General features: G+C 33.2%; 2 protein-coding genes across 2 annotated transcripts; both read left to right on the plus strand.

Moving 5' to 3' along the window:
- The first annotated feature begins 3,463 nt into the window (after positions 1-3,463).
- LOC130647647 (general vesicular transport factor p115-like) lies at positions 3,464-22,101 on the plus strand. The gene is made up of 31 exons (XM_057453588.1): positions 3,464-3,620; positions 3,845-3,931; positions 4,403-4,467; positions 6,604-6,778; positions 7,581-7,683; positions 7,924-7,979; positions 8,125-8,172; positions 8,292-8,364; positions 8,443-8,521; positions 8,605-8,654; positions 9,141-9,193; positions 9,302-9,377; positions 9,500-9,564; positions 9,655-9,743; positions 9,988-10,072; positions 11,133-11,202; positions 12,045-12,090; positions 12,170-12,279; positions 12,982-13,031; positions 13,445-13,558; positions 14,076-14,194; positions 14,778-14,889; positions 15,692-15,761; positions 16,384-16,499; positions 16,739-16,798; positions 17,391-17,460; positions 17,605-17,699; positions 18,435-18,566; positions 19,081-19,254; positions 20,770-20,913; positions 21,822-22,101. Exons 1-31 carry the CDS (start codon positions 3,537-3,539, stop codon positions 22,032-22,034), a joined length of 2,883 nt encoding a protein of 960 aa, XP_057309571.1. The 5' UTR covers positions 3,464-3,536; the 3' UTR covers positions 22,035-22,101.
- A 1,111-nt stretch (positions 22,102-23,212) lies between these two features.
- LOC130648192 (allatostatin-A receptor-like) lies at positions 23,213-24,115 on the plus strand. Its single transcript, XM_057454231.1, has one exon. The coding sequence runs from the start codon at positions 23,213-23,215 to the stop codon at positions 24,113-24,115; it is 903 nt and encodes a 300-aa protein (XP_057310214.1).
- Positions 24,116-24,943: the final 828 nt, after the last annotated feature.

Below are 24,943 nucleotides of genomic sequence, written 5' to 3' on the forward strand. Positions count from 1 at the left end.
GAAGAAAATGGCGGCAATAAATTTTTACTTATGTCAGCACTTTTCCTGGGACGTTATCGGAAGCTATTCGGTTAAAAGTTTGTGGTAGCAAAAAAATTATTTAACAGATTTTCTGGTATTTAGATAATTCAAATGATAAAAGGCCAAACATTGCCTAAAAACCCGATTTTTCGAACAGATTAAAAAAAATTCAGGAAATCGGGTTAATGTCGTGTCTAAGCTCTATAAAATGATTCCCTTGATTGATGGTATAAAGTTGTGTTTTGTGTTTAAAGTTCCAAGGGTAATCGTAACGGAAGTTTTCCAATTTTCTCAATTATACCCGCTTTGTAGAAACTTAAGGAGAAGTTTCGAGTAATGTCGAAGATCTAAGACTCTGGAAATTATGGAAACTAAAAATTTATGATGCAGATGTCTGAGCGTCAAATTTAGAATCTCAGTAAAGTATCATAGCCATACACCATGCCAAAAAAAATTAATAAAAAAACTGACCTCCCCACCCCGTAATATTAAGAGGGTAGTCTAAAATAGCTAACCATTCTTATTACTATTGGACCACCTTGGTTAGTACTCATAACTGTAACCAACCTTGTCTCCTGGGCGCGTCCACGCCTAATACGGAGATGCCCTGTCAGAATATCGAGGCCCGAATGTTGAATCTGGTGTTACGGATGCAAGGGCGGACACAGAGAGTATGACGGATGAATTAAATATACGTAGACATAACGTAAATCAAAATAACTTCCGATAAATACAAATTAGTGAATAACTACACAGAATTAAAACTACACGACAAATACTCACATTCACAAACACAATACGTATACAGACACTATCAAATACTTCACGTAACATCACTGCCTGTAGGTAAAACACAATAACGCTATAGACGGCAGCTACTGACATGGCTTACACACAGACGAAAATGTACACAAACAAATGTCCACAAACAAAATTACGGAGTATTACAGACACGGAATTACGAACACAATACTACTGAACAACGTAACCTATTGCAAAGCCCGCAGACATAAAAACACATGAACAAAAACAACAAAATCTAACGCCTATACCAAACGCCAATGCATATTCAAATGCAATTATTAACAAATCAAAGAAAATAATTACAAATAAACACTTACTAATCGACGTTAACGTGGCCGCCTAATATTTGTGAAACTGTAAGATATATATGTTACTTTATTTAAAGTTAAAACTTTTAAGTTAAACGAACTTTAACATAAGCCTCTAACATAAGTTCTTTTTCCTTTGTTAATCATAACATTCGCATTAAACACTTTTAAAGGCGACACCTCAATTGTGACGGCAAAAATAACCTAACGATCGTCAAAAAAGGAAAGCCTATTTACATAGTTTATTAACCATACCCGAGGGAAGCCAGAAGCGTGCATGCCTAAACGCGCACGCGGAAAAAACTAACACGCACACGCAACATCTGGCGACCAGAAATCGTCAAACACTGTCCAAGAAGTACTATGCCGTTATTTCGAGTTTTTTTACAGATAAATATTTTAGCATTCAAAAAGTTTAGGTATAATCCCAACTCACCCCTATATCCTGATCAGTTACTTGAAGCAAGTAAATGGATAAAAGAATAAGCCTAGCGAAATATTTTCCACTTTTCACAGTCGACCACCTAACTTTTTTAACGAACCACTAATATAGATATATACGAAACATTGCGAATTCGCGAAAATAAATCCACACGACAATTAATCTACGCAGTGAATTTTTGGTTAAAATTTGAACGCATTTTACCACACAAAGGGAAACCCCTCAATGAGATGGGTGGTTAGGCAGATGGAGGAGGGGTGCAGTCCGGAGGGAAATCCGTAAAGCCACGTAAGAGCGCATGCGCATATAATCAAAACAAATTTTTAAAAATGGCAGCGACAATGTGGTGGGAAGTATTCGACTTTAGTTTTCTGCGATTAGTTTTCTAAAATATCATCTCATAGTTTGTATTGGTAACTAGAAATTAAAAAACTTTTTAAGCATGGTCAACAAGCTATTAAGGTAATTTCAAACAAGCGGTAGATTGACGGACTTTTACGTAATATTAACATCTCAAACCTAACTTAAAAAATCATAAGCAGCCGCTGACTTGGAGCTTACTTAAAGTCTCTGTGTGTGGCTTTGTTTGACTATACTCAACTGAATTATAGTACAGCAATTCACAGCATTGAAATTGGAAAATGATAAATATTTTATATGCCTTGCTGTGTAGCTAGCTGGGTGGTGTGGTAAAAGAAGAGACTTGCATGACTTTGTTTTCTTTCTTAAGACAATTTACTTTTGTCTAATAGCTAGACGTCAGTTTAAACATCTAATTATAGGCAGCATGACCTAATTAGGCCAGTCGTTTAATTAGGCGACATGGTGTAGGTTATTTAGGCTACCCGTAAGTCTAGGCGAACGAAAACTTACTGTTGTAAATATGTCTAAATCATTGTGTTTCGCACTGCAATTTTTATGTGTATCAAATCTGTCCACTTTGCAGATAATTTTGACAGATTATCGTCTTATTTGCATTGCGCATTGGCAACTTAAAGCCCGAACCTTGTGTGGTAATATTTGTTGTTTTAAATAATGGATTTCAGCCATCCACACCACAGGGAAAAAATATGGCAGACGAAATTGTGGTATTGTTTGATGAAGTTTTTTTTTTTGCATTTTGGGAAAGAATATCTTCATTAAGGTATTGTCTCAAAATGTTTGTATGTTTTTTTCGTGTAATTATACGAACGCTACGAAGTACTTCTTGTTGTTAAACGAATGTCATACGAAGTGCTTCATTTAGAATAAAATATGTAAACGAAGTTTATACGAACTTTTTTAATATATGACACGAACTTAAACAAAGTTTTTTTACCATACAAAATGAAATGATACGAACTTTGAACGAAGTAAATTGCTATACGATCTTGAAACGAACTTCAAAAGTACCGGCGTAATTGCACATAATTATTTTAATACAAAACCAGAAACAAAAGAATTGAACAAATATTTTTTAAAATACGATAAAAATGATACAAACTTTACACAAAACCAGAAATAAAAGAAGTAAAATCAATGTCCCCTTTATTATTTACAGTAAAAAGAACCAAAATATGTCAAAAAAGATAAAATAAAATAGATAAAAAGGACGTTATAAAATATGGCTATATGAACTTTATTTAGATTGCTTACCCAGTTTAAATTATTGTAACCTTGGGGGAGCGATTTATTGCTCTGGTGTTATATTCTTATTCATAGGCCTGCAACATAAGAACATTGTTAGTATGTTGCCAGTATGCGTAATTATATCTCAGTCTTATATCAGTTATACTATCACAATTAGATTTGTAGATAATTTTGTTGTTTCAGTGGCAATGAATTAAATCCTGGTTGTTTTTAACAAAATTAATATTGGCATATATATCGACTGTACTAAATTACTAAGAAACTGTATAATATATATTCACACTTTTTGTTGTTGTCCATTGTTATTTTTATTGTTAGTAGAAATAAAGAAAATGGATTATTTGTCTCGAGGTTTCAAGTCAGTTTTAGGAGGCCAGGCTGATGGAAGTACTGAAGGGCCATCTGGTGCAGAAACTGTAAGTTTTATAAATCAAAAACTTTGCAAGTTATTTAGAGTATATATTATATTTTTGTCAAATCTATGAGTTTGTTTAATTAAACTTTGACGGTAGGCCAGGTATGGTGGGTCACTTTGATCAAACAACAACTTATTTTTGTGCTAGATAGTAATGAGGCTATCTGGGAATAATTCTTGTAGGAATAAGATTAAAATATTATTCTGACTGTTTTTCAAATTAAGGTTGATCGCTTATGTGATCGTGTATCATCGGCAACTTTGTTGGATGACAGACGGGATGCAGTTCGTGCTTTGAAGTCTCTCTCAAAGGTATGTTACTTTTTTTAGTCTAGATTCTTTTCGTTTATGAAAAATATTTTAAGTAAGATAATACCCTCCATGCACAAAATAGACAATTGTTACAAGCAAATACTACAAGTAATACGTAATAGACCATCAATATTTAAAGTTGTTACTGTTGAAATCCTGTTAAAAAGGGCAATTCACAATAAACAAGAACAGGATATATCTGACAGATATTGAAAACCTTAAATCAGACTAGAACTTTGCAATCTTAATATTTGTTATATAATATCTTTTTAAATTTATATCTTTTTAAAAATCCTTTATGTTATACTTCAATATTTTTCAGTATCAGTTTGTGTACCTAAAAATCCTAAAATATTGCACATATACTACAGTAAAGCTAGAAACCTTAAAATAAACATTGAAAAGTTTATAGTGTAAAGAAGGGGGTACTGTACCTGTTCTGGTGATGTGAATTTAAAATGTTTTTTGTAGAAATTTCGCCTAGAGGTTGGAACTTCTGCAATGAATGTATTGACTGGTGTGCTGCAAAAAGATAGGTTAGTAATTGCTTGTTGAAACTAGTCGAATAGCCTGTGAAAATATCCACTGATTAGAAAGGCTTAATTTTCATCAAAATATTGTATAGCTTTCCATGCATATACATTATATACATATAGCTCTACCGTTAAGGAATTTGTATGATTTGAAGGAACTTTCATTATTTCATTATTATAAAATTCTGGGAAATGGGTAGACTGACCTAACTTTGGGAAATTAGTCTAATTTTGGCTGCAGGAGTTAACTATGCATGAAATGCCATCAGTTATCTCCACCTGCTTTCATATGAAGCCTCCAACTTAAAGGGATCCCAAGGTACTTTTACAAGTTGAACTTACCTGAAAGATTTTCATAAGAAATTCCCAATCACATATTCACTTTTTGTTAAAAGTTTGTGTAACCCCAAATGTTGTTTTTTAAATTTTTTTCTTTTCTTGCCGCTTTGATGACCAATTCGATCTTCTTGTTCGTTAAAAATTTCTGACTAGCTCCAGTCCTTTATAGTGGCATGTGACCCTATTATGTTTTATTTGAGTAGTGCTCACAAATTAATGACTTTCATTTGTTATTATTAATGACTTTCATAGCCAAAAACAATTATTATACTGTTGCTGTAAGTTAAAAAAATTCAAGGTGCTTTCCACATCGATTTCTGTACAAATGATTTTTCTTTTTAAATAATTCACCATGATATAACTAGCCGTCTAAGCAATAAAACAAAAAAATAATGTATTGGCAGCAGGTGTGTGCATGATTTTTTTATTTCAAATTTAAAAGCATTTATTTCAACAAACAGGTTGTAAAAATTACTGATCTATAACCTGTCGACCTACGTGGGGTATGATGCTCAAGTGAGCATTGCCAACCTTGTTCTCAACAATCCTTGGGGACGAGGTTGCATAAGTTACTCAGTAGATGGATATATTTTTTATTAAAAAGCTAGTCGTTAGCCCATGGAAAAATCCACAGCTTTGCCCATCCTTTTTATACCGCATTACGTGCGTCTTGCTACTTGCGCAGCTAAGCTACCATTTGAAAGAGAAACGCCTTCCCTCTTCAACTTTTTTGATAACTTTTTATGGGCTTATAGTCACACCTTGATATTTTATTTGCTTTCCAAAATATATCCTTTTGAAATAAAAACCATAAACAAATGTGTGACATGTTGAATAATCAGTAACTTTCACAACCTGTGTCTCAAATAAAAGTCCTTTGAAATAAAAATCATGCACAATTTGCGTCTCAAATAAAACGTTGTTTGAAATAAAAACCATACACAAATGTGTGACATGTTGAATAATCAGTAACCTGCGTCTCAAAAGTCCTTTGAAATAAAAATCATGCACATCTTGTGTCTCAAATAAAAAGTCCTTTGAAATAAATCATGCATTTTATTTTTCATTTGATTGCTCAGCTATGTGAGAACACATGCAGAATTATGTCTATTTTTTTTAAAAAAAGTAATCGTTCATAAAGAACTTTATGCAGAATTATTTTAATTTTTTTTAAAAAAAAATAATTGTACATAGAGAGCTTTCCTTTCACTTTGCTGCGCGAAGGTATATGTTCTGGCTATGCATTCAGTAATAATTAAAGCGTTACTGAAATAATACGTAACAGGGTCACGTGCCGCTAAAAAAGACTGGAGCTAGAATGAAAATTTTTAACAAAGAAGAAGGTTGAAGATAACCAAGATGGTGGTCGAGCGACAAGAAAAATAAATATTTAAAAAGCTATATCTGGAGTTACATGAAGTTTTAACAAAAAGTAAATATAATCATTTAGCATTTCTCATGCAAATCCTTCAGATGAGTCCAACTTGTAAAAGTACCTTGGGATCCCTTTAAGTGCAATGCAATGGCTTCACTAATTCTATTAATGTTTTGACATCATTCTAAAGCACTTGCATGACAATAAAGCTAACAAACTAGACATACTTTTTGGAGGACTTTTTAAAGGAAAGTAAACACAACCACTGGATTTTGATAAAGACACCTTTTTTTCCTTCTTTTCTTTCTTGTGAAAGAATTTAATTGGCTCAAGAACTATTAACTTTGAAATATACCTCTTGCTATAGAGTTTATCAAATGCAAATGTAAAACAGTAAATCTTGATGATTGTGTATCTATTTACAGAACTGATGCAGAAATATGTGGCTTAGCATTGGAAGCATTAGTTAATGTGATGACTGTTGAGGAGGCTGGTGGTGAAAACGGTACGCAATTAACAGATGCTGATCTAGCTGTTCAATTTTCCGAAATCTTTTTAAAGGATCCTGAAAATGTTACAATATTACTGACGCTTCTTGAGGTAAGTGTGACCAAGATAATGAATGTATGAAATGTAGATGTGTGAAAAAGAGGAATTAACAATGGTTTATTTGATTTTTTTTCAAATTTTGTTATCCATTTTTATCTCAGCAATCACAATATGTGTGATAAAATAAAAAACCCAGGAATTTGGTTTTAGTCATGTGTCTATTGTAGTTTTACCGCTTGCTTGAAAATAGCAAAGATAAAAAAATAATATTCGTATTCGTATTTTTCTTAATTGTAACATTTTTCAGTATTTTCAATGGCAATTAATAATTGGCTCCTGGGCACAAGTTTTGAAATACATGTCGAAATACTTACAAGAACCAAATCATTTTAATACATAGATATGATTGGAAAGATTAAACAAATTTAAAAAACTTTTAATACAAAAGAAAATAATTTTTAAAGGGATTTTGCAGGGATTGTACTATAGAGAGAGCACCTCGAAATTATACCCAGAAACATGAGTAATGTAGATATAGCAATAAAAATGAAGCGAAACAACTTAACAAAAAATGACACAACCTAATAGAAATACAATTTTTATCCTGATGAAAAAGTAAAGGAATTTTAATATAAAGTTACAGATTTGAAATGAGATTTTTTGTTCGCAATTTATTTCTCATAGCAATAAAAAAAATTATTTTGAATTTCAATTTTTGTAATGTAAAAGGCACAGTGTGTGGTCACTGTATGCCATGCATTTTATAGGTTGCGATATACCACACACCGCTACTTTTGTCTATGCCAGACTTGACTGAAGTTATAATATCGATTCTGCCTTCTTCTTTTTTTAGGAGTACGATTTTAGAGTTCGGTGGCCTACAGTTCGATTATTAACAGCATTGCTGCATAATAGAGCAATGCAAATTCAGCAATGTGTGTTAGTAAGTCCATTGGGTAAGTATCGCTATTCTTATTACTACTTGGTTCACATTTGGAAAACATAGAAATGAAAGAAATTTATTTCAACATCTCAAAGAAATAGGTTAAATGAAGGGAAGGTACAGATAAAACTTCTGTGAAAATAAAATGCCCTTTAGGACTTGCTTTGTAAGTTTAAACAAACCTGTACTTCTTTAGGAATTACTTGAAAGCAAGTTTTGTAACATTGTCACATGTTTTTTTGTTTTGCTACAGGCGTCTCCAGACTGATGGATTTATTATCAGACAGCCGAGAAGTTATTCGCAATGATGTGAGTATATTTTTACTCATTGAAGTTACTTTTTTGTGTTCTACTCACTTTATTGTGTCCCACTCACCAAAAGGCACCTTGATGTTGCTATTGTATTATTATTAACTGTTGATTTTGCTTTGTTAAATATTCTTCTCCACTCTAGGGACTTTTGCTTCTCATTCAACTAACAAAAGGAAATGCGGCTATTCAGGTAAGGGAAAGAATTATTTTTTTATTCAGACATTTTTTCTGTTAGAACGGCATGCTAATAAACTTGGGTACTGAAGTTATTGTTTTTAAGATAATATTAATAGTCCATATTTCATCTAGAAAATTGTGGCATTTGAGAATGCCTTCGATCGTTTACTAGAGGTCATTAGTGAGGAAGGTTTTAGTGATGGCGGTAAGAATGTGAAACCTCTATCACAAGTGTTTGAGTGTTAGATGCGAAAAACAGTTAGACACATAATTTATTTTGTAGGTATTGTTGTGGAGGATTGTTTATTGCTGATGTCTAATTTATTCAATGCTTCAAACATTAACTTTTTTCGTGAAGGAAGGTAAACCACAGTGTTATGTCCAGGACATTTATAAGTTTATAAAAATGCTGACTGCTTACAAAGTTACATTGCTTTTTTTATAGTTATATTCAACGTTTAGTGCCGTTCTTTGATTTCACAGAATATACAACAGGTAAAAAAAGCAGTTACTTTTGAGGATTTTATAAGTGTGTAAAAACCTATATTTTGGATGTAAAGCTTAAAAAGGCAAAAAAAAAAGAACACTTGAACTGATTTGGAATTTTACATTGTGTTATGGATTTTATTTTGGCTATGAACAGATTTTTCAGAATTCTATTTTGTATAAATACGGTATAGGGCTGTCTTATAAGTGTTACTCGGAGAAAACCTCAGAAAAATAACTGACATTCTTAAGAAATAAATGTATGATTGCACAGCTTGGAAATAAGGATTTTGATTTGTCTATATTACAATACCCAACTTTCCATGGTAGCTGCATGTAGTAGCGGAGAAATTACCCTAAATTTTTCGGATGGATGAATTGTTGCATATTTTCTCAGGCTTACAACTAGCAGTAATTGTTGTTGTTGTTTTTTTTACTTTTTCTCTTCGTTAAATAAATTACGTAAAAAATTATCTAATCAATTAATTCTTGTAGCTGGACGAAGTTGGAATGAGCCTAAAGTTAAGAATGTATTACTAATGTTAAAGGTATGACAAACTATGCTTGTCAGTTCTTTCACTAAATTAATTGAGAAACTAATTTAGTTGTTTTCGACAGGAATAATTTTTTAGCTTTAAAAGTAATTTTTTACTTAGCTCATTCGAAGCTTGGTTTCACCCAGTAATCCACCACAATCTACTCAAAGCTCTCAGAAGATAATTCACAATTGCAGTAAATATTTAGACCTTCAAATTAAATTTTTGTGTGTTTTATTTGTTTAGTCAATCGCTGTAATTATTGAAAAACAAACAAAGAAACAAATTTCAGTAAAAGTTTCAATTTGCTTTGTTTAGACCTGCTGAAAATTTTATGCGATATACTCATGACAACTGGCATACCAGCTGAAATATTAACCGAGGTATAGATGTTATTTAGGTTTATTTAGCTACAATAGAGACATGTAAGTGTAATAATTGTTAATTATTTTGATATTTGTTCTTTTATTTAGACAATAAATACTGTTGCAGAAATTATTCGTGGTAACCAAACAAATCAAGCTTTCTTTTCAGTCGTAGATGCACCGTACAACCCACCAAAGTATGTAAAATACTATCAAATTTCTAGGGCACTTTCATTATTGCAAGAATTAATGTTGCAATTTTACAAAACAGTTTTGTACTAAATAATGTCTTTTTTAAAAATGATTATGTGCATATTTTAATTGTGTTTAACAGAAAAAAAGGAACCAAACTTAATGAAAGAATTTGTTGTACCTCATTGTCAATATAATCTATTTTTCCTTGGTTTGTTTTGTTCGTGTATAAGCTTTCCCTTTTTTTAGGCCCGCAATTGTTGTTTTGCTCATGTCGATGATCAGTGATAAACAACCTTTTCCACTCAGATGTGCAGTTCTCTACTGTTTTCAGGTTGGTTTTAAGACCATATAGTAACGAATGTTATGTGTAGTAATTGCCTGAATGTTGTAACAAGCATTGCAGGTGAAGCTTTTAGTTTGTTTAAAATTTTGTGATGACTTTTATCTCATTCCGTTACCAGTAACAGCTATCAAATTATCAAATCAATTTTCCTAGTAACTTGTAACAAAATGGTAGCAGTTGTTATGGCTCAGAAGCTTAAAATTTGTCCAAAATACTTCAGATCTAGAATGAATTTTGACATTTTTTTTATTTGTTTGTTTTTAAGTTGTGGATAGAGAAATAAATGTTTATAGCATAGATTCCAGTTCCTACAACAATAAAATACCAAGAATTACGTGAAAATTAGATTATTCCTAAATTCCTGGTAAACTTTAAAAAAACTAAAAAAATGATTTAGCCACTAGTTGAAACTTTGTACAATGATTTTTCTTAAAAAAATAAGGTCATGGTGTAAATTTCTCAGTGTAAGATTTCATAGTTTAAAGTAAAGAACCAATTCAAGAAATAAAAATTTCCTTTCTGCAAAAGGCGCAGACATACACACGGACACAGTGCATCAGGTATTATTTTGTAATTTGGAGAAATTTTAAAATGTAGGCATAAAGTTTATAAGGATATCTATTCGCTAAATTCCTTAAAATTAGGTATATTTTAGAGAAGAACAAAACCATGTACAAGATCAATGTCTTTCTAAACAAATAATTTGTCCAGTCTTGTGAAAATGCTCCGTCCGTGAAGACAGGTGAGCTGAGAAGGATTAAAACATTAGAAACAATGAAATCTGTCAAAATGTAAAAAGTGGTATAGTAGCAAAAAATCGAGTTCAAATAACCATGCCATAATTAAGCATATGATGCTGAAATGAGAAAAAATAAGCATATTGAGGCTTGACTGAAAGTACACTATGCGTTTAAAAAAATTGTATCAAATATGGAATTTGGATCTGGTGAAAAGCAATATGCAAATATTGATAAAGAGCGCCAGATGGACAACAAAATACTAAACCTATAAAAATGACAGTTATTAAATTTTTCTTTTTTCTTTTTAGTGTTATTTATACAAAAATTCGACCGGTCAATCGAGGATAATATCAACTTTACTTCCATCTTCTGCGGAAGGTATCCATTGAAATTTTCTATAAACTCGTACTAAAAACAAACAAAATGTTGAAAATTAGATGTAGTAGTTATCGCACAGTGCAGAGAAGAATATGGTTACAGTGCTGTGTTTCATTTTGTATTTTGTATCTTTGAGGTGATTTTAGTTTACTTCATGTGCTTTCTATCTGCAATTGTGCACAAATAATTGCAATGCAACAGCATTTTCGGTTAATACTCTGGAGCCGCTAATATTGTACAGCAGGAAGCCAGGTTGAGTGACTTCTCTAGAACGCCCCACTAAAGAAAAAATCCACTTTAGCCAAAGAATTGGGAAAGATGTGCTGACGTTAGGAAAAATTTGTACAATGAACATTGATAAGTCCAAAACGTGCCAGTCTAATAAAAAAGCCTATGTAATTACTTGTGGTTGGGAAGTTTAAAATTATCTGTCTTGTTTTAATATGTTTTGTTTATGATTATTATTAAACTCTGGAAAAGTTTTTTTTTCTTTTTGTTTCTATTTAATACCCTCAATAGCAGCTTTATGAAGGCTTTAGGAGTGCTAATAATGCATTTTTATAAAGCCTTCCTATGTTGAAGATTGCCCTGAAAAATGATGCATATGTGAAAGATTTGTCAGAAGCAGCAGATTTCTCTTTTGAATTGTTTTAAAAAACTGACATCTCTCTTTAGGAAATTTAGGTAGCTTTTAATTTTGAAAATTTTTTTGAATTTAGGATAATTTGGGAGAGTTTCCTGTTTTTTTTGTTATATGAGGCGGGTGTTAATATTGAAATTGTTAGTAAATTTTCCAAGGTTTGATATTGTAAGATTAGTTTGTTTTTTTCTTCTGTTTTTAGCAAGTAATGTTACAGCGGGTCAACTTTTATGTGGTGGATTATTCAGGTACAACATTTGATAAGTGGTGTATGAATGTCAATCAAGTACAAGCACCGTTTTTTAATTAATATCATGTTTGTTGCAGCTCTGATTCTTTTTCCAACTGGTGTGCAGCCACATCATTGTCTCATGCATTGCTTGGTAATAAAGAACTGAAAGAACAGTTATTAAGAGTGCAGCTCGCTACAGGTGTGGGTAAGTTTCTGTATGATTTTTTGGTTGTAAACTGGTTGTAATTGTTGCAATATATCTATTTTTCGAAGTCTCCCATGCTAATATATTTCATCGCAGTGTAAGTATCACAATTGAGAGAACAAATATTGAAGAGATGATCGCAAAAACAAGTTTCACAAAAGTAGGGAAAATATAGTTGACGAAAACAAGTTTCGTAAATTTTTTTATCTGATAATTGATTTTAATACTTTACGTTCTTGAAATAAATAACTTTTCTGTTATTTTTTGTAAAAAACATTTCAACTGTAAAGTTCCACTTTTACTTCAAGTAGTCGCAAAGAATTGTTCTGCCGTTTGCATCAAAAATTCCTAAGTTCAAAAAATATATTTTTAGATCTCTAATCAGAAAAATGTAAAATATTTATTAATTTTAAGGTTTTAAAGTATTAACTTTTAGTAATATGATAAATAAAAAATATATAATAATGTATAGTAAATATAATAATATATAATAATATACAATATATATAATAATATTATTTTTACAAAAATATCGCACGCACGAAGAAGGAAAAAATAGGAAATAAAATATTGACAAATTTAACATTTTCTTTATAACTTTATTTACTATTTCCAGCTGTTGATTTTGTATATATATTAGCAGTACGTTTGTATTTTATTTTGTTCGCTGCAAATTTCAGTTTTTATGATGTTTTTATTTAGGAAATCAACCAGTATCATTGTTGCAACAGTGTTCTAATATTTTATCAAATGTAAGTTATAACTTGTTGTGTTTACCACGAACTCTACAAAGACTGCGTTGGTTGGGATGTTTTCTTGAAAATATTTTGGTCTGCTCAACAACAAGTGAAGGTTCCTCTCGAAATCCTCCTTAAATTTGACTCTAAAAAATAGAGTGATGATCATGGATGGCCTGAACGTTTTTTTGGAAATAAATTGAGTTGTTAGTAATTGATATGTTTAACTTTTAAAAATAAAACGGGAAACTGAAACAACCGCCAAGAAAGAGCATTGTTATTGTACTAGCCCTTTTCGTATTTTTAATTTTTATTTCCTTGTTTGTTTGTTTGTTTGTTTGTTTGTTTGTTTGTTTGTTTGTTTGTTTGTTTGTTTGTTTGTTTTGAACTTTTTTTATTCATTTATTTTTTTACCTATTTTGTTTCAGGGTGGTTCATCAGTTCAAACAAAAGCTGCAGTTTTATCTCTTATGTGCAACTGGTTATCAAATTGTCATGTTGCAGTGTCTCACTTTCTAAGCAACGGTGCTATTATTCCTTTTGTATCCTTTTCAAGACAATGTGGATGCAAATAAGCATATCTCCAAACGTAAGAATTTTTCCCTCAAGTGCAAGGAGTACTGTTATACAAAGAAACACATAAGAAAAAAATATTTCATCAGGAAAAAAAATGTTTAAAATCGAACCTTTTAAATGAGGCCATTGCAGTGTTCATATTAAGCGCAAAATTACTTTTAAAATTGTGCAAATTGGAAAACGTTTGAACATACTAAGCTTAACTCCAATGCCCTTTATGTTTAAAAAAAGTGTACAGTACCACAGTCAGCTGATTAATTCATCACACTCCACCAGTGTACATAGTGGCCATCCATTAGAATGAGGTTACACATGTCAATCATACAGGAGATGTAAAGTAATATCGAGACGGTAATTTATAACAAAGTTAAGGCTTGAATTTTGTTATGATTTTACTAGTGTTCTTTTATATAACTTTTTTAACGTACAAGTTAAATGTAAAATGTCGAGTATTACTGGATATTTCTTAACAAGTTATAACAGCTTCTTGCTTGTGTTGAGCAACCATGTGAGGTGCACGAAGCTGCAATACAAGGCATGTCTGCCATATTAATTGGTGTGTGCATCGTGTACAACAACAATGATGTGGAGTCGTTTACCGTGTAAGTAATTTTCTGTAAAACAGCAGGACATCTGATGTGTGTGTGTAACCGCATGGGTGTTGATATGTGCTATACACAAAACCTTTTTTGGTGTTCTAAATGCTACATAATGTTGCAAGAGGTATTATTAAAGCGCTCTTCTCGCATTTTACCTTTCGATATGAAAAGAATATAATCATATTATGCATTCCATGCTGTTGGTAAAGATTTAAAATTGGAATAGGTATCATAGACGACCACATTTAGGTCCCCCAGTTTGTTTTAGGGTCATTTTCTACCTGCCTATCGCGCGACTGTAATTTTTTATCCCTAAGACAACATAAAACCTGGGTAAGACAACCATATTGTGTTTGGCGTTTTTTATAAACGCCCCCAATTTTTCTACATCAAAACAAATGCGTAGTAAAGCGTTTACATTTACATTACAGTTTGCATAACTTAAATGTCGCAGCGCTCGCATAGTTTCATTTTCTACCTAAAAGAAATGGTTCATCCTCCGTAATATGAAACAGTACACAGGGATGTAAGCTATCAGAGTGTTGAGATAAGTATTTCATTGTGTATAGATGGTATTTCGTTTCAGTGAATCGATAAAACGACTGATCACTACAAGAATTGATCCTGAACACTTTGTAGCAAAAATAAACGACGTCTCAAAAACCGAACCCTTCACTAATGCAGCCAAACATACACAGGTACTAAAATACGAATGTACTTTTTTATTATTGTTATCATTCATATTTATACAGGTTATTCCCTTCAGTAAGTATATAAAACTAGTCGTTAACCCATGGAAGAATCCACGGGTGCGCCGGTCCTCAGATTTTCGACCATCGTGCATAATTTCCTCATCGGTATTTCATGTATATGTGTCCGCCTGTTAGCATGGAGTAAATAAATTAATCAACGGGTCTGAAATAAAGCTGTGGTATAACCTATTATTATTAAGACTGGTTGTTTGCCCGTAGAAATATCCACAGGTTTGCCGGTCCTCTGAGTTTTTTTTTGTATTTACTGCATTGGTATTTTGTGCTTTTTTTCCTCCTTTTGGCGCTAAGTAATTAATTACTCTGTGGGGGTGAGTCTGAACTAAAGCTCCACGCAACCATTTTGACCAGAATACAGGTGTTATAGAAAAGATACATAGATGGTATCAATGAGAGACCTGTGTTTAAGCGCTACTTCACGCTGAGGGTGCATGAAATAGCGAGAATGAATGAAGTAACCAAACAGCGTGTCACTAATAAGAAATATTTTCCTTCCTATCATTTTATCGATCTGTTTGATAAACGCAACAGTTTTGTTCTATAACCAAAATGTGGAGTAAAAAAAATGTCCTGCTCATTTATTAGGAGCTATAAAATCTATCTGAAAAACGCAAAAATAGGATTTGTAAATCTACCCGAAAAAAATGACTGAAATAATTATCTGTGAGAAAGAATTCTTATAACTTATAATATCAAATATATAATCACTTTCTTTTATCCTTCTTTTTAGATCCTAGAGAAAGATGTAGAAGATATTTTATTTGATCACGAGTTCACCAAACAATTTAAAAAGTTAGAAGGTACTAAAATATTTCTGCGGCTCTGCTTACTGACCCCCAAACTTTTTTTAAGGTGTACGGGTTTTATATTCCAAATGGTGTAGTCAAAATTTTGCGGTTTTTAAATTTAATAGAATCCCCACCTTTTTAATGACTGCGGCAAGATCAAAGCAGATATCACTTCTCAGCACAATTTGCATCACATCAGCACCACAGATAAACAAAATGCGTATAATATAGAGAATCGCTCATTTGCTAAATTTGTTAATAAAGGCAACATCTGCCCTCTGTTTCATCAGATATTTTCTCACTTCTCTTAACACCCACTCACCAAGCCTTGTACCTGAGAATCAACCCTAAATATCGTTTAGTACGTGCGTTCAAAGTTGCTTGTTTTTTCAGCTACCTACGCTGTCAAGTGTAAAACTTTGTGTGTAGCTGATGAACTCTCTTTCTCATTTTGATTTAAATGATACATAATTTTCTACAGTGCTACAATTTGTGTCTTTGACTTTAAGAGTATACTGTCTTTTGCCTTTATAAGACTTTCAAAATAACTGAATGTCAACCTTTTGTCTTCCTGAACGCTGCAGCATATCTATAAGCCATCTCTTATCGCTTTCATTTCTTTTCTTATTTTTAGTGAGCATAGCAAAAGTTTTATTTGATGATGACGAAGATGGTGTAAGCGAAAAGTCGAAATCTTTGCAATCGAACGATGCTGTACTTGCGTCTTACAAAGAATTGATCAGAGAACAGGTAAAAATATATCGCGCGAATCAATTTTGTCGCGCTAAAGTGATCGTGAACAGAAAAGTAGTAATGTAGTGAATAAGTTAGGTTGCTGACATAAAGGAGTAGAAAAGGGCGTGGTTAATATAATGCATGAATGAGCAAAGAAAATCATGTTGAACTAATTTTAGTTTTGACTTCTCAAGACAAAAAAAATATAAGAGCGTACAAACTATTTTATATTTTTTATCTGGGATTGTTTTTAGGATGAAGAATTAACAAAGTTAAGATCAAAGTGTACTGAATTAGAAATAACATATGCACAAGTAAGTTGTTTCTTGAGTTTATTTTAAAGGATTTTTTTAAGACTTGTTAGGTTAATAATTAAAATACTTTTTGTGAATATACATGCGATGCCACTCACATACGTCCTCATTTCCCACCTTGCATACGCCCTGCCTTCCCACCTTACATACGCCCCCCTTCTCACCTTACATACCCTTCCCTTCCCCCCCTTACATGCACCCTCCTTTCCCACCTTACATACGCCCTCCCTTCTCACCTTACATACGCCCTCCCTTCTCACCTTACATACGCCCTCCCTTCTCACCTTTATCATGCCCTTCATGCTATACACCCCTCCCTTTCCACCTTACATGCACCCCTCCCTTTCCACCTTACGCCCTCCTCCTTCCACCTTACATAAGCCCTTCCTGCTATACACACGCTTCTCTCTTTCCACCTCACATAATTTGTTACTAATTTTCAGAAAAGTATTTTTAAAAAAAAAATACAAGAAACTGAAAAGTTAAATTTCCAATACACCTGTCTTTTTGCTCGAATTGCAAGAATTTTTAGGCCTAAATTTTATTGAAGCTAATGAATCAAATACTCATTAACTTTAGTTTTATTTATAAGGCGTTGCGAGAATTAGAAAAACAGGCAATCGAGTTGGTTCAAATGAGAAATCAAGTTGGTCTTATGAAAGGTATACTTTTAATTTTGTTGAAGTGTTGAGAAGTGGACTGGAGTACCTTTAACTCGTTTAACCAGACGCTGGTTTTTTTAGTACTTCTACAAAAATGCTCTGTTGCTTTTTGTGATGATAAGATTGTAAAAATGATTTATTTAGAACATCAACCTGATGATAAACATGAATATTTTCGATCTCAACTGAATGCACTGAATGAACAAATCAGACAAAAAGATCAACAGATACATGTCTTGGTAAGTGCGTTCAAGGTTTTTCATCAATCGAGGTTTTGTCTCCATCATTTGTAAACCTAATGCGCAGTGCCGCGCCGCAAACAACTGATAGCGTGAAAATATTACTTTATTGTGCATTTTAATGTGCGCGGATTGTTTGTTTTAAGAAAGCGCGCGAATTAGATTGCGTGAAATGTAATCGTGTTCTGACAAATTCAATCCAATTTATATAATCGATAATCCGTGTTTACTAGCATTAACCTAAGTTGATAAAGCTTTTGAGCGCCAGTTGGCTGCGCAAACCAATCCCCTAAGGAAATAGAAGTTGGGATTTGGTATTTTTTTTTTTTGCCATTTTACAAAGTTGGTAAAAATATTTAACTCGCGAATTCACCGCAATCAGAAGTGCTATTTTTTCAGAGGCATAGGTTATGCTAGCGGTGTTTAAATTGCGTTGGTCGCACTTTTTAATATGTCTGCCGTCGATATATTGTGTGGAGGGTTTTAGGTGCGCGAAAATTAAATGCGCGAAATGTCAAGCCCTGTAAACACTTTCCCTTCCATAAATGATTTTCCGTTATTGTACCAAGAAAATTTGTCTGTTGAAGAAAAAAAAATTGTTGCGAGAAAACCTTTGAAAGTTGATAAGAAATAGTAGGGCGTGACTTGAAAGTGTTGAGGTGTAGTTTTAGGTCAAACGCCCTGCCTTAGCTGAGACCAGACTTGTTATCGTGTTCTCGTTGTTGTCTTCTTTAGCAATCCGGGACAGCGCCAAATCATGTTCTAGATACACCAAATATAAGCCAAGTTGAAATAGATGAAATAAAAACGAAATTAGAACAAAGAGAAGCAGAAAATAAAGAGCTTTTATCGCAACTTGAAAAAACGGTTTGTGTTTTTCTCTCGTTTCACTTGTGTTAGGAAAGAATGGAGTTCTTGTGTATTATGCTTTAGCAACTTGACTAAAATAAAGAATGGAGTTGTTTATATATAAATAAGTCCAACTCTTCTGAAGGTATTTGGGCTTACGAATATTTTTCAACTTTGTGGCTTGCAAATGTAGCTCCAAGATAAGTCTGAAAACTTTCTTTTAGAAATGTTGTTAACCAACAAAATAAGAATTATTAACCCTTAGGGTAATCTTCCAGAACAAAAACCACTAGGACTGAACTTCAAGTTTACAGGTTTTTTGTAAAAACGAGTGTTTTATTTTTCTTTATTTGGTAAACTTCCAAGTTCATTAACCAAGGTAGCTGGTAATTTTATGTAAAACCATAAAAAATACCGAAATTTGTTGTTTGTGTATTTGTTGTTGTTTTTGTATATTGTTTTTGTTTTTTTGTGTTTTTTTCAACCTTGACGTATTTATATTTAAAACTTTTCTCACTTTCTCATTTTCCAGCAAAACAGTCTGTCAGTGACACAAGCATCTTTAGAAGTTATCACGGCTCACAAAACTTTACAAGAAGATGGGCACTCCACAGCTTTATCGGAAGAAGAACATATCGAATTAGAAAATTTAAGGATACAAATTATTGGTGTGCAAAAAGAAAATGAAAAACTGAAAAATAATCAGGTAGGATGGAATTATGCATGTAACCATAGTAACAAGGTGTTACCATAGCAACAAAGGGCACTGAAACTGAGTAACTTAATCATGCTGGTAAACAAAGACTACAAATTTTTTTTGATTTTTTTGGGGGGGAGTCGCTTTTTTATTGTGTTATGAAATCTTTTATATCAGAAGTTACATTACAAATATAATGTATAATTTCCTTTCTGCTTTTTTAATTTTTAGTTGAGCCAAAAAAAAAATCTGTCTGCTGAAATTTTCGGGGATTAATTTAATTACGCCTGTAGCGTTAAGGCTAGGTTAGTTTTTGGCAACTCGAAATTTCAGCACAGTATCACTTGGCCAATACTCCGGGCTTGTTAGGCTACAAAGGTCCTAATTGCTGGTTGTTATGGCTTGAAGGAAAAAAAATGTTTTTTTCTTCAACGTTAAAGGAGAGGCGAACAAAAAACTTTTTTGTGGCAGCCACAAAATAAATTTTAGGCGAGGTAGCAAAAATTAAGGAAGTTCTAAATCCCAAAATCTACTAAAATAACTTCTATAACGACACACAAATAACTATGTTTCATCAATAAATATCCATAATCCTTCCTAGCAACATTTTAACAAAGTTTTTATGGCTATTTGGGTAAAAAAGAAGCAAGTTTGAGATGGGCTTACCAATAAACATTAAAAATAAGATCATTAACTGAAGAGAACCAAGAATATTTTACATAAAATCGTAGTGCCAGCATTTTATAACCTTCGTTAATATTTCTTGGAACTTTATAAACATCTTTCACAGCCAATAATAATATTCTTTTCGTAATTTGGTTCCCTTTTTCACAACATATATCCAACTTCGAACGATGAAGTTTGTTGCGATGAGATGGCGCCAAACTTGATAAATAACACAGACCGGAAACTTTCAACAACAAATCGAACGTGCAATATGGCGGTTTCAGCTTTGTTTACAAATCTTTATTTTCTTTTTCTTTACTCATGAATTAGTTTACTAAGTTCAGTATTAAAAATAAAAATATTTTTCGTCTTGCTATTCAACTAATAGTTTTAAGCCACAAGTTCACTTTTTTTAAACAAGCAGCTTTAAATCATTACCCCTTAATATAAAAACTGCAAAACCATTTTTTACCTGATTTAATGCTAACTAAATATTACAAAAACTAAACAATTGGTAAGATTTTATAGGATATTCCAGACCAGCGAATCTGGTCTTTAAAATTATCTCGGGCATCACGAATTTGCAATCAGCAGCCGTGCCGCGACTGTTCGCCTGTCCTTTAAGGTCTTTGAAATTTAACCCTCCCCTTAAATATAAACTCTACAACTGTAGATATACCAATAACTACGAGAAAGCACTCAGGATCTATCATAGCCAAGTTACTTATTTCTATATAAACAGTCTCTAAATGGCGCTGAGGTGACATTGTGAGGCGATGGTTAGCTTGTGGTATTGCTTTTGGTAGATATGGAGGAATTTATCTTTGATTAAGAGCTTGTTGTATTTTACAATAATAGGTATCTCCATCGCAGGGTTCCTTGATAACAAGTTTGCAAGCAAAACTCACTTTAAAAACGAATGAATACACACAACAAAAACAGGATTATGAAGATCTGCTGGTTTTGTTAGAAGATCAGGATGCAAAAATTAAGAAGTTTAAGGTGAGAGCTCTCCTTCCCAGTGTATTAAATATTCAATAAGCCATGCGTTCATTGGCGTAAACGTCTTTTGTGCGTACTTCGTGTTTGGCGTACACTGCGTTTTAGATTACCATAGGGTAATTAAAAATGCTCGAGAATAATACTGTGGAACTAACTAGTGCGGAGTTTTTCCGCCCGATCGTCCCCAAAATAGCAATCCGCCGGAATAAGTTTTAAACCACGCGAAAGAAAAAATAATTTGTTTGTTTCATAACAAAATTGTACATCGGGTTTGTTATTTATTTTTTAAATACGGCTAAAAGTCATCCCATGAAAACCCGAAAATTGAAGTTCCACCCATAATCTAAAGATTAAATGTCAAAACGAACTAATTTGTTCCTCAGTTTTTTATTCTCGCGCCGTTTCATTTTTTCCCTCTTTTTTATTCTCGCGCTTTTTTATCTTCACGCTTTTTTATCCACACGCTTTTTTATCCACGCGATTTTTTATTCTCGCGCTTTTTTATCCTCGCGCTTTTTTATCCTCTCCCTTTTATATTCTCACGTTTTTTTATCTTCGCGCTTTTTTATCCTCTGTTATTCTCGCACTTTTTTATTCTCGCACTTTTTTATCTTCGTGCTTTTTTATTCTCGCGCTTTTTTATCTTCACGCTTTTTTATCCACACGCTTTTTTATCCACGCGATTTTTTATTCTCGCGCTTTTTTATCCTCGCGCTTTTTTATCCTCTCCCTTTTATATTCTCACGTTTTTTTATCTTCGCGCTTTTTTATCCTCTGTTATTCTCGCACTTTTTTATTCTCGCACTTTTTTATCTTCGTGCTTTTTTATCTTCGCGCTTTTTTACGGTATTTTGGCTATAATATTTCGCGTCGCAACTTTATATTTTCTTTTGTTTATTCTTTCATAGAATCGATTGCGACTGCTTGGCGATGTCGTAAACGACGATTCGACTGACGACGATTCAGAAGACGAAACAAATTATGACGAAGAGAAAATCGCTAATACGCCAGATAATGCTATCGTGCCCGGTGAAGAAGAGGAAATAAATAAATTTTTAACTAGCGCTGTCTCAAATATAGAATTAAATCAACCAAATATCGAACCAACTCAGACAATCTAGGTTTTGACGTCAACCCAGAGGAACCAAAACACAATGTTTGTTTTGGAACAGTTATTTACGTTACGAAGTAGTAGCCATCTTGTGTTTTATCGAAATCCAGGAAAGATTAAAAAAATTATGCCACCTACTTTACCTTACATCTCTCAGTAGTAATAGCCGGCGCCCGTGTGCTATACCGGGCGATTTCGCGCTGATGATGCACGAATTAGATTTGTCTTGTGTATATACGACAAGTGAAGATGTGGATTTTTACCACGGGTTACAATTATTTCAATGAAAACCTCTAAACGTCGATTTCTATCTTTATGAAACGTATTAAATTCAGGCTGTGACGAATTCTGCATGTTCAGTGTGATAATCTTTTCCTCCCACCGCCCTTGCTATACAAATTCCCTGCGTGATATACAAATCCCCTTTCGTGTGCAGGGTTATTTTGTATTTAGTTTCTTATATAACTAAAGTAGAATTGATATCAATAGCTCTCTTTTTAGATTCATATAAATTATTTATTGTATTATTACGTCATGTCATGTGATTGATCACGTGATTACATGCATTTTCATGAAAATTGTATGTTTATACTTCAACTCGTTTTTCTTATTCGTATACATGCATTTTGTATAAGTCTTTTTACATTCTAATCAGGCTGGTCATTATTCTTGTTTTTCTATTCTTCTAGGAAAACAGACTAATTGTTTTTGACATGAAATTGCATCCTGATATTCTTATGAAAGGAAAAGCGTTTTTTGTGGCCGTATGGCATGCTTGGGCGACTATTTTGGGGACTTTTTAGTTGACGGTCTGTAATTTATTGCAATACAATTGGTATGCGAATTAATAGGAAGACAATGTTGATTTACTCTGAAATCTGTTTGTAGCAATAATCTCTGCGGGGAAGAGCAAGTTGTGAAACATTGAAATATCGTGTTTGACAGCAGCTCTCAAATGAAACACTTGTGGGCTTATTAATTTATCGAAATTAAAATGGTTATTCTCGTGTCAAATGCGATGTTGTGAAACAATGAGGATGAAATTAGATTCCTTATGATATAGCCGAAATAGAAATGCAGGTGGAACACAGAAGAAATATTTTGTTTGTGCGAAGGTTAGTACGCTGCTGTGTTTTGATACAGACACGAGTAGTGTGTAATAAACTGGAGTGCTGTGCTTGAATCATAATGGCGGCTGTTTCTGATGTCTTACCACTGGTAATATCGCTTATGCTTCTTATTGCATCAATTCTACTCAACAGCATGGGTGTTTACTTACTTAGCAACTATGGTAACAAAACAAGTAATCAACGAATAATTATGATTCACTTGAGCGGAACAGAACTTGCTCTGGCGACAACAGAGATAGTCTATTGGTCTTTTGTGTGGGCTGGACACGAAGAAGAAACATCCGCCATCTTGCAATCTATTGTTATTATAAACGCGGGAATATTTGGAACGTACTATCTCGTACTCATTGCTCTTACTTTAGACCGACTTTTAGCAAGCGTTTTGACTATAAGACATCTCACGATCTGCTCGAAACCACGAGTGATTAAAGCACTTTTGGTAGCCTGGGTATTAGGTTTGACTTCGTCTGTACCATTTTTCATAGTCGAGTTTGAAAACATTTACGATATCTACTATAAAGTAAATTTCCTTTGTTTGGACACGATATTTCTGTCATGCGCCATTATAACATATTCATATATCCTGGCTCAGATTCTTAAAAGACGACGAAAATTACGTGACCAAGCTTTGTCGTCGACAAATCATTCGATCAGTTTAACAGGTCAATCACAATACTACAAAGTTACGACATTTATTATCGTGTCTTTTATATTCTTAGTCGCGATTCCCGACATCGTATATATTCATCGGTTTATTATCACGGAAGTCGGTTCAACGATTGAAGAGAGTATTATCGAAATCGTTTGGCAGCTCAATTTTTTGGTTGATCCAGTGATTTATATATTTTGCCAGAAAACTTTGATAAAAGGTTTCTTCAAAACCTTGCGCAAACTTGGATGGAAACGACAAAGTCAACGAATTGGCACCGAGATAACTACAATACGAGGTTCGGCGTGTTAACATCCTTTTCAAAGTAGTTTGGGATTCTATCGAAAGAGTCGAGTTTGTTTACGCGATGTATGACTTAAATAACAGATTAGCTACTTTTGTTCGTGAATTTTTTCGCGCAAATTTAAAATAAACTTTCGCGCAAGCAGATTTACCAAACATTTAACGTTCGCGCACTTCTTACGGGTAAAAAAAATAGTTTCACGGGAATTCAAAGACGTCCCCAGGACTTGTTAGGCCTTTTATATTTGGACAACCTAACAAATCCTGGGGACGAGGTTGCCATCAGTCATATTTCCTGCATATATGCTGTAGACAAGATTCACGTACGGGGAGATAGTGTAATGGTTCAACTTGTAATCATAAGGTTTCTTTTTTCTCGCCTAACTTCAGCGCACCTTAAATCTAGTGGACAGGTGAAATAGTTACCGCCAGAGAAAAGGAAGACAGAACCGTTTGGATGAATTCCCTAAGGAATTCATCCGTCCATCTAATTCAATCCATTACCTTACTTACTTGCTTACTTTTGCAGATCTCCAAAAAATTAAAACAATCGAAGTAAAAATTATTTTGCGAATCGTTCGCGCAAAAGCTTTATCATTCTTGAATTTATACCAACCAGACATTTCAGGGTGGTGTTTTGCATGCAGTCTTAAAAATAAACAATGAACTCGGGGATTCCATCGTAATGGCATCCTTTCCTTCAACTGTAACTGTAAAGCCAGAGATGCGTAAAGCATTGCATTAACTTGCTTGTCTTCCACACAAGCCAATTAACGGTCAGTAGATGGCACTAAATGGGCTGGCAACACTACATAAAGACCACTGGAGTGAAGAATC

Source organism: Hydractinia symbiolongicarpus, chromosome 6 (genome assembly GCF_029227915.1).
Source record: "Hydractinia symbiolongicarpus strain clone_291-10 chromosome 6, HSymV2.1, whole genome shotgun sequence".
Taxonomy (NCBI): domain Eukaryota; kingdom Metazoa; phylum Cnidaria; class Hydrozoa; order Anthoathecata; family Hydractiniidae; genus Hydractinia; species Hydractinia symbiolongicarpus.